Genomic DNA, 10,283 nt, shown 5'->3' with positions numbered 1-10,283 from the left:
TAATGGAACCGAACTGGAACAAATTTATTTGTAATCAAAATCGGAATGAAATTATAAGGCATATAAATGTTTCAGATGTTTTGTTTCCCTTTCATACATTTTACCACCGTACATGTATATTCTACCACCCTATATGAACGGAAAACAAAAAGGTGAACAAAAATTTCTTTAACAAGATTTCCTATTCATTTACAGTCCTTGGCGGCTCAGACGGCCCTCTCGGAAAACTTGCTACAGTTTAAAATTGCGTCGATCCAACCTGAAATGAACATGATCAACTTCTGAACCAAAATAAGTAAATTCAGAAAAAAAGCACAAGCATAATGAATAATAATGCGTGAAGAATCAAAATATTTGCGATTTTGGAACCAGGCCAGTGGAGAACGAATGTGAAAACGTAAAGAAACTGACCTCGACAATGTTGATATGTTTAGAACCGCACCAATGACGAGCCGCTATTTGTGTGGATAAGTAGAAATGCCACTTCCAACATCAAAAGTCATCCAAGGCTAAGGCTAATTAATTGCAGGCGAAAGTCCGAACAGTCCTAATTGTTTTAATGTAAATAATATACATGGATCGATATGGCTAATCCCAAAATCTCATGACAAATCAAAGGATCCTTGCCCTTCACTGATTGCATACAATAGTTTCTTGAACATAATTTCCTGTTTGAAGCATCGGTCACAGCCCACAATATCAGTAATAATGCCAGTATGACGGAAATTATTTGTTGCAATCAAGAATTTCAAGCACTCCTGCATTAATAAACCGAATATGGTAATACCTTGGTTGAATATGGAGGAAGCTTCAGGTAATTAGCGCATGTCATGACACTGGGCAGGTCATCATCTGCCAACTCTGAAACCCCGGTCCCATTGATTGCAGCATTATTTGCAGTCGAAGAATGCTGCACCAGAAATTGAATCATTAGCACAATCCCAGTTATGCATGACCATTCTAAACACATGTTATCATTCAATGACTCCCATTGATGCCTAAAAATAGATCGTCAACTATATAGGATATATCACTCGAAACACCCATCTTTTATACTGCATTTGTGTAAGGAACAAATTGCAACAGACCACCTGTATGTATATCAATTGTACCATACCTTTCTCACAATGGTCAGTTTTGGATTCAGCACCGCCAAACCACCAGGTGGAAGCCGAGGTGCACCAGTAACAAACTGGCAGAAAGCGCGCTGCTGCTCTGGGGTGAACTCACCCATAATCTCGAGCAACTACAAATTTATAAACAAGACCCATATAAGACCAAAACAGAACCATTCATCCCCAAAGCCCTCCCATCAATATAGAACAAGAACTTACATTAAGTATTGCAGGGCTCTTGGCATTGTATCCATGATCAAACTTTATATGATCAGCAAGGGTATCTGCCTGCAAAATCAGAAGAAAAAAAATGAAACAAGTTAGCAATGTTCCAATTAAAACAGTGATTTAGTGAAGGGATAAGTAGACAAATTACCTCCCACAACTCTCTACGGCCACAAAGCAGATAGTCCAACTCATGTTGAGTAAATATTTGTAAAGACGATATGTCAAAGACCTGATAGTCACGTAGTAAACAAGAAAGGAATTAATTATTATTCTCTTGAAGTGCACAGAGAAACATACAATTAACTATCACAATCGAAGAACAACCAGGTTTTAAGCTCGAGAGAGGCACTTATAAAATAATTACAAAAAATAAAACTACAGGGAGTACCAGACCAAAAAGTTATTAAACTACAGTGATAGGCCTGGTCCAGCAACCTACTCAACGCCGGGTGAGGTTATTCACTGTTACAGAAGAGTACCCTTTTTAAAATAAATTTCAAATGCCTTCTCCCCTCCACCGCCATCCCCCTCTCCCTAAACCTTCCCAATGCTTGGGTTCACTTGCAGTTGAAATATATAATAAAATAATGCAAATTAATTATAATTGCAGCAGGACATTGAATTAAACAATGATATTTAAAAGCATCTTGGCACATAAAATGCAACATCAAAGATGCAATGAGTTTATTACGAACTCGATAATAATCAGAAAAAAGAAAAAACTGAACCTGATTAAACCCGACTCTAAATGCTTCAATTTGCCTCATTATCCCAGTCTTCACTGTCGCGTCAACAACAAAAGATATATACTCCTCCAAGTTATTGATATCAACCTGGAAGTTAAAGGTATGTTAAAAATGTCATTACAAGCACAACAGCAACCAAAAAAGGTAAATGAAGGCTCAAAAATATAAATAAACCAAGATAATTTTGTTTACATTTTCATCTCCCGGTTTCAACACATAATCTGGATAGCCAGGAAGTGTAAAATCTAAACAGAGGTCATCAACTGATGCTCCACGGAAACGCAATTCAGCAATGGCATCACAATTATCACCATTTGATTCTAAATACAGTTTCCGGCAGACAAGGTTATGTAATTCCTGCAGAGTCTTTCCAAGCTCAGCATCAAAGGAAAGAACATCATGTAAATCAAGCTCCTGAAGGATTGGGAAGAAAGGAAAGAAAATAGGTTTAATTTCTACATCAAAACCGTTTTGATAAAAATATAAATCTAAACCACTTCAATAAAACTATAGGTGAAATAAAAAAGGTTAATTCTTCCACTAGCTTACTTGACCAAGCAAAAGCTTATAAAATGCAGCTGATAGTGGCAAGTCCAATAGCCGCCCATCTTGAAGAGCCTTAGCCATCACACGCCCAACCAACCTAAAGTATTCTATGACCTTTGAAAATTGGCTACCATCAGAAGCAACAGCAGTTGGAGGCCAGGGACGTGGGAACAACCCAAGAGGAGCTTGGACAATGTCACCATTGCTTTTTCCATCTTTATGTTCATCTCCATCAATATCCATTGATGTTTTCTCCATGGAAGAATTCGATCTCCACATGCCCAGTCTAACTCTTTGTAGGTCATGACTTAAAAGCGTGTAAAACTCAAGTGTAGGACCCAAGCCAGTGCCCACTTCACCGAAATATTCTACTTCAAGCACAGATTTTTGGCTGGAATACATCTCCATTACTTTTGCAGCAGAATCCAAAATCCGGTTTCGGGACACACGAACTTTCTGTCGTTGCAATCTCCCAACTCTCACCTCTCGTTCATTTGCACCATGACCATCAGCACCCTGCTGCTGCTGAAGACGGTGCAAAGCGCGGGACAATCCAAAAGCCGTTGAATAGAAATACTGTCTCCGAGTCTCAAAAGGAAACAAAAATGGACATGCTTTTGTCAACTGGTAACACCAAGAAGGAAGACTCCCACTGCACAATGCAAGGGCATCTTGAATTTGTCGGGCTAATTTGGGAGTGAGTTTGCTGTTAACAAATTCTTCCGGAAAAACCTTGGCACCAGTTGTACTCAAGTCATCCATATTCAAAACTTTACCCTCAGCAAAACTGTCGGAAACTATCTGAGCTCTTAGGCGAGGTGCAAGCTGATTCAAGCCCTCTAGTACACGGAGTAGTGCCACAATATTGTAAGTAGGATTAGATTTTTCTAAATCACAAGGAAGCTCTCCCTGCAAAATGCTATCCAAAAGTGACATTTGAAGCAATTGGGAGTCGGAGTTGGAATTGGAAGCAGATCCAGATTTGCCAGATTTTGTTGCAGTCGTAGAACTTGCACCTCCAACAGATGCCCTGTCAGCTTGATTGTCTGGCTTCTGGTATGTGATAGTGTAAATATCACTCCACAGCCTGCTACCATCACTGGATACGAAATCACTGCCAGCATACCTTTCATCATCATCCTCATCTTGCACAAGCTGTCTCTGAATAGCCTGATAGATAGTCAGATGCCTATTAAGCTGCTTCCCTCCAGAAGTAAAAATCAACTTAGGAGGATCACTAGAACTGCCAAAAATGGGATGTCCTTGTCGATCTCTGCCTCCCCTGATGCCCCTACTAGCAGATCCAAGCCCAGCCATGGCAGCAGCAGCAAATGACATTGCACCCCTTGAACCATAAGAATTACTACTCCTATGATCGGCAGAATCTGAGCCTCTAACTGTAGCAGCTCTGCTGCTAGAGCCAGGAGCTGGGATAGTGTGGGTGTCACTCGTGGCGGAAGCTACAGTAGCATCCTCAGTTGAGTCTCCCAATTTCACATCATGCACTTTATCCGGCATGCAAACAGGAAGAGAGTCATCTCTTAGAACCTGCAAAAATAACAACAATAGCAAAAGAGTATAATACAAAGTAAGTATCCAATATCTCCTATCCTGGACAATAAAATTAAAGAATCAAGTAACACACATCATGGTCATCATCTTCGTCATCTGAGATATCATCATCTTCAATGACCAATTCATCCATCTCAACAGGCGATATATCCAATTCCTCATCCTACAGAAAAAGATAATCAACGACTGTTCAGACAGAAATATGTAAAAGGAATAAATGGGTGAACTATGCCAGCAATTACCTCCAAATCAAACGAAAAAAAAAAAAAGAAAAAAAGAAAAAAGAACACTAGAAATAGGATATATCCCCAGTGTATTAACCAAAACTCATATAAATGAGATATCTAAGGCATTAAGAGAAAAGTACTTAAAGAGAGAAGGGGAGGCTACATTATAGGGACACCAAAGTTAATGCACTGCCTTACCCCGCAGACCATTCTAAATTCCCTTACAAGGATTCAGTTTCACTAAATACCCAATAAACCCTTTGTTTGAATAAATTAGCGGAAAAAGAACAAGACCTCATAATTCCATGACTGTTAGAATTTACGTCTTTAATTTGATAATCAACACACTAAGGTCGGATGCAAACTGAATCCATAACAGAACCCCAATGCCATATCAGACCCATCAGATAAGCAAAGAAAGAGATTGCATTAGTTAAAAAGTACTACTAGCAGTGTCTGTCAGCATGAACAAAAATAACCCAAAACTGTATAATTCAACACTTATCTCAATAATGATTATGGATGTCATTTCAGTATCAATAACAAACCTCAGAAGTAGTGTCCCCATTTGCAGGCTTCATTTGAACATCTTTATCAAGAGCTGCTCGTCTACGAGCTGCATTTCTCGTTTGAGTTCCTCTTGCTTCCTCCTGAGAAGGCTTCAAAACAGCTTTACCCTTCCCTTTTGATGAGCTTGTGTTCTTCTCTTGTGATGGTTCCCTCCTACCTGTATCTCCTATATTCACAGATGTTCTCGACCGCGTTGAGTGGCGACGAGTGGTGGAAGCAGGATTTGAAGTAGGCAGAGATGAAGCACCAGCACCTGTAGGTGTAGTTCCAGATTCCGAATTTCCAGCAGATGCAGCAGGCTTCTGACCAGATTCACCTCGTTGAACTCGAGGCCAAAGAAACTCTTCTACAGCAGCTAAACTTGCTAATGGATCAATCAGAACGACGTTCGATGAATAGTCTCGGAGGGTCTTTTCTCCTTGTGCACGACAAAGACGTAACTTAAAGGGCTGAGATAATGCACTAAGTCCAGAGGAGAGGCGTGCACTCCCAGTGGATGACCTAGACGAATGACTCAGCACGACAGGAAAACGCTCTAAGGAGGACAAAGCATTTTGGAGCTTCTGAACAAGGACAGTCATCAGTGCTACACTTCCTTCATCAATACTCAAAGGAAGAGCAACAGCAACAAATGACTTAAATCTTTTAAGGGCTTGCTCACGAAGCTTGGGCAAATTACCTTCCGAAATCCTCTCCTTGGAAAAGTACCCACAAGAAAAATAGTTAAGCAACGCTGCAACAACACCACTACCAATGAACTCAAAAGTGGATACACCATCCCCTTTGCTTAGTTCGGCTAGCATCTCATATACGACACCAGTCAAGTACTCCTCCTTACTTGCAGAACTATCAACCAAGCGAGACCCAGATGCCTTCGACTTTCCCTTTGCTTTCATTTTTTGGTCATCAACACCGGCATTCAACTTCATGCATAGATTCTTTAAATGTAATAGATCATCTGTAACTCCAATTTCAACAGCCCCAGGATCTGAGGGGAAGTACTTGTCTTTAAAAGCTTTAGCACATGCACTGACAGCAATTCGAAGGCGGGAGCTCACAGTAGGAATCTCCACTGAACTTGGAGGTGAACCAATATTTGCTGAAGCATGACTCTTAGTTTCCTCCAATGAATTTCCATCTGGAATTGGGTTACTGTTGCGTCGTCTATAACGCCTAGACCGTGATGATGTTCCAGAAACAGGATCACTATCCTTTTCAGCAGAAGATACTGGAGCAGGAACTGAATTTGGAGTACTAGGTAAGATAAGTTGATCCACAGCATGAACAACACCTTCTCTCACAAACACCTTGGAGAAAGTATTGGGAAGCTTCTCCATGAGTATCTCAGCAACTTGGAGAGCAGGAACCAAGACGTGTGGATCTTTCCATGCTAAGACACCGGCTAAGAAACTACCGAATGGTTCAATAGTACTAGTTAGTAACTGTAGTGGCATGCTGTCATCATATCAAGAGATCTGATTAATAAATATAGGATACCTTGAAATATTTGTCGAACTTAATAATGACTGTATCATCTCTGCATTGCTGAAGTACATTAATTTCCCAATTACTGAGAGACATTTGTGGCGAACAGGGCCATTAACACTAGAACCATATATCTGTTTGGCAGGTACACAAAATATCAATTATCAAACATAACAAATTAACAAAATCAGCTGAATGCCAAATACTGACCTGTATTAGAACAGGAAGGAGATCCATTCCAAATTGCTGGAGAAGGGAAGGTTGTTCATTCAATAATTTCTCGCGAGCTGAAACCTCAGAACCATTTCCGTTGGTGTCTTCTTGTTTCCCAGAAGCGCTAGCAGATGACTTGTTCACAACAGGACCTTTCATAAATACATTGAAGCTGGACGGAATGGAAATGGTTCCTTGTGGTAAAGGAGGAAGTAGCTCATTTGCCAGATTGACAATCTCAAAGATCTAGCCCGAGTATAAAGAATCAAAAGAATTTAATTATCATCAATAACAATAAATTGCAAGATTTAAAATTGGTAACCACCAAATAAAACACTTTACACTAACAATTCAAAACCCACTTAACAATTCAAACCCAATCAAGTTTGCTGCTTTTTAGCTGTCCAGACAAACTACCCTGTGCAATGGGCAGTCGGACAAATTTTCATTGTTATCTCGAAGTGATTATAAAAGGCCCCATGAAGTTCCATGTGATCTCCATATTACACACTATTCAGTTACAAACCCTGTACCGATGCTCTCTCATGGATGAACTCCCATGAAAAACATGCAATTTCCTAACTGAGTCCTACTAAAAAATACCTTTATGACAAGAACATCAACGTGATTTTCAACCCAACTAAAAAAAGGAGCTTGATAACAACACCATCAGTATGATTTTCAACCCAACTCAAAACAAACTGATTCTATGTCATAAGTTTATAAACGCACACAGAACATATTTAACTTTCAGAACTAATCAATAGCTTACAAATATAAGGTACGAAGATACTCAGAATAAAGAACTCTACGATTTACCCAAACAGCAGAGATAATTAAACGGTGAAGCTAGAATGTAACCAACAAAAAAAATTACCTGCTCTGGTGGCTTACTTAAAGCAGGAGAAACTGTCGTGCTAGAAGAAATTCCAGAACCTGAAAGTACATCTTTAAGAATTCCACTGATCCCAAGAAGAAGTAAAGTTTTAGACCCTAATGGGGAACCACTTGCACAGGTTGATAGTAGTCGAATTAAACCCTGTATGGTTTTTAAGTCAAGGTTTTAGATCCTGATGGGGAACCACGGTCATATGTGGTAAACGTTCAAGTATCAAAATAAAAATAAAAACAAAACTGGACTCACAGTATACGTAGGTGTACTGAGAGTTGACTGGGCACCTCCAGAATTGCTGGTCGAAATAAGGGACGCAGCTTGAGTAACTAGCCCATGGTTGCATAATTCATCAAGTTTGTCAGGAGATGATGCAAAAGCTTCAGCAATTCGTGTCAGACATACAGAAGCATGCTCCAAAACCTACATAATAACAAAAGGGGTACATTAAGCAATGGAAACAAAAACTAAACAGACCTACTGTTTTAACTTAGAAACTCTGAAAAGATGAACTTACCTTTGCATCATGATACTGCAGAAGGTTTGTCAGCAATGGGACAGCTTCCATCACAAAGTCAGCTGCATCTAAAGGAAGTTTCTTGCACATATTCGCAGCAGTTGATAATGCCACACGCTGTAACACACAAACAGTTGACGAAAATCCTATGTAAATAATTAAACCTTACTCAGCATACCTAATCAGGTTACAATGTAAAAAGTTAACTAGTGGATTACCTGGACTCCTGTGGAGAAAAAATCCAGATAAGAAAGCACTGCCATAAGAGCACCGGCTCGAAGACAGGCAGATGGGTGTTCCTGTGATATTTTCTTCAGAGCTTGCAGTGACTGTTTACATCATAACAACCATAGAAATCAGAACAGAGTACTCCAAAAGTACATCTTAAAAATGCACAAAAAACATATAAAACAAATTCACAGGAAATACCAATACTTATGTTCTTTAAACAGCCATCAAAATAATAAATGCATAACAAAGGTAAACCTGCTCTGCCAAGTCCATGTACTCAATCGTCAACAACCTTGCACAAAAGCAAGAAACAGCACCATAATGCACCACAGCGGCACAAGATGATGGAAGCACATCACAAAGATGAGTGAGTGCTCTAGCTGCAAGGAGCATAATATCTGGATTGCTCTCATGATTAAGCAACCCCACAAGTACAGGCACGAATGAATCAACCGAAAACGTGCTCAACGACTCCTCAGTTCCAATTGAAAGCATTTCACAGAGCTGCGTCAGAGCTTCCACCTGTTTCCCTTCTTCCCCATCAGCTCTTAACCCAGATAATATCTTCTTCAGCCTCCCGCTCTGGTGCGATGAAGAAGCCGAACCCATAGCCGAAGAAGGAAGCAGGTCATCCAATCCAGCGCCGATCTTCCTAAGAAGCCCCTGAAGGGCACTACTCGCTGAAGTCAAGTTCTGGTGCAAAATCCCAACACCGCCTTCGCTATCATTGTCATCGTCATCGCCAGTTCCTCCACCATCCATATTCAACCCTAGGTTCCTCTCAGCATCCCTCTCTCTTTCCCTCTCCCTCTCCCTCTCCCTATCCCTAATCCTAACCTCATGCTCCTTCTCCTTACCTTTATCCGAGCCATCCTTATCGGAACTCTTGTTGCGGCGGCCACGCGAGCCGGACGATTCGTTCGTGGGGTCCATGGGTGCGGCAGGTGAGGGTTCGTTTTGGGTCCGAGAAGCGCGGGACCGGGTCGTAATCGAAGCGGGGCCAACAGAAGACAATGTAGAAGCAGAAAGACGAGCGCGCTTGGAAGAACGAGTAGTACGACCAGACGAAGAAGAAGGGGCTGCTGAGGTGGCCTCCGCCCGCTTCCGGCTCCGAGTTTCCATACAAGAACCCCAACCCCCGGAAATTCGTTTCACTCGCTCGTCACCGAGCGGCGATCACACCATAGTCGATCCGATTGTCGCCTGCGTCAAATCCGAAAGCCTTAGGAAGATGAAAAGATCGAACCTTTGTCGAATTCAGCTCAGCAGGAGCAAAACCCCCAATCTGAAACCCTAGATTGTTCACTCTGTATACATTAACAAAAACAAAAAATCCTAAAAATGCCCAATTCAAAGAGAACCTGTATTATTCGAGGACAAAATTGATTGGATTATACAGCGACTCGGATTGAAAATTGAAATTCCGGTTCGATTTTGGGATTAGAGAGACGGACTGAGGACGAGAGTGTGAAAGGGGAAATGGAGGTATGAAACCTGAAAAAGTGACTGGAGAATTAAAAAAGAAAGAGAGGAGAGCTTTATAGTTTATACAAATATTCATTTATAATTTATTTATTTTTGAACAAATTTTTTACTTAACAAAATTTTTGCTTAGAAACTAAAATTTTATTTAAACTCATAATTTTACACCCAATTTAACTTTAAATGTTAATTGTTTATATTATATAATTATAATCAAGTGCAAGATGAAATTATAAATAAAACTAAAATTTATCAATAAACTCAAACTTAATAATCCAACTCTACTATCAGAGAACTTCAAGTATAGTAAGGCCCCATAAGCAATAGGCAACTCAATCTCCTTAAATGAATAGTAATCGCCAAAGTGCATCTTCACCCAGACAATTCGTATTAAAATATTAGTATTTTTAGTTTATAGAATAATAAAAGACAACTTTATTTTTAATTTCAAACAATAAT

General features: G+C 40.1%; 1 protein-coding gene across 2 annotated transcripts; it reads right to left on the bottom strand.

Moving 5' to 3' along the window:
* LOC103965631 (E3 ubiquitin-protein ligase UPL3) lies at positions 1 to 9,849 on the bottom strand. 2 transcript variants are annotated; one of them, XM_048564644.1, is made up of 19 exons: positions 9,704 to 9,849; positions 8,598 to 9,545; positions 8,330 to 8,440; positions 8,112 to 8,228; positions 7,847 to 8,017; positions 7,580 to 7,741; positions 6,700 to 6,948; positions 6,502 to 6,623; positions 4,983 to 6,414; positions 4,281 to 4,370; positions 2,639 to 4,183; positions 2,282 to 2,503; positions 2,072 to 2,176; positions 1,492 to 1,572; positions 1,335 to 1,403; positions 1,118 to 1,246; positions 788 to 910; positions 412 to 668; positions 1 to 259 (listed from the first exon to the last, which is right to left on the bottom strand). In XM_048564644.1, the coding sequence occupies exons 2-18, from the start codon at positions 9,462 to 9,464 to the stop codon at positions 603 to 605; spliced, it is 5,661 nt and encodes a 1,886-aa protein (XP_048420601.1). In that variant the 5' UTR covers positions 9,465 to 9,545; positions 9,704 to 9,849; the 3' UTR covers positions 1 to 259; positions 412 to 602. The 2 variants fall into 2 exon arrangements, with proteins under 2 accessions (XP_048420601.1, XP_048420593.1); XM_048564636.1 differs by lacking the exon at positions 9,704 to 9,849 and having other exon boundaries at positions 8,598 to 9,634.
* Between the last annotated feature and the right edge of the window lie 434 nt (positions 9,850 to 10,283).

The sequence above is a fragment of a genome, unplaced genomic scaffold, assembly GCF_019419815.1.
Source record: "Pyrus x bretschneideri cultivar Hongxiangsu unplaced genomic scaffold, Pyrus_bretschneideri_v1 Contig10, whole genome shotgun sequence".
Lineage (NCBI taxonomy): Eukaryota > Viridiplantae > Streptophyta > Magnoliopsida > Rosales > Rosaceae > Pyrus > Pyrus x bretschneideri.
The sequence above is the reverse complement of the archived record's forward strand: the minus strand, read 5'-3'. Positions and strand labels throughout refer to the sequence as shown.

Excerpts from the sequence above, each read along its gene's own strand:
- LOC103965631 (XM_048564644.1), bottom strand. The coding sequence starts at position 9,464 with ATGGAAACTCGGAGCCGGAAGCGGGCGGAGGCCACCTCAGCAGCCCCT. Across the intron at positions 4,184-4,280 it reads ACGAAGATGATGACCATGAT|GTTCTAAGAGATGACTCTCT; the intron begins GTGTGTTACTTG and ends TTATTTTTGCAG. Across the intron at positions 1,573-2,071 it reads TTAGAGTCGGGTTTAATCAG|GTCTTTGACATATCGTCTTT; the intron begins GTTCAGTTTTTT and ends CGTGACTATCAG.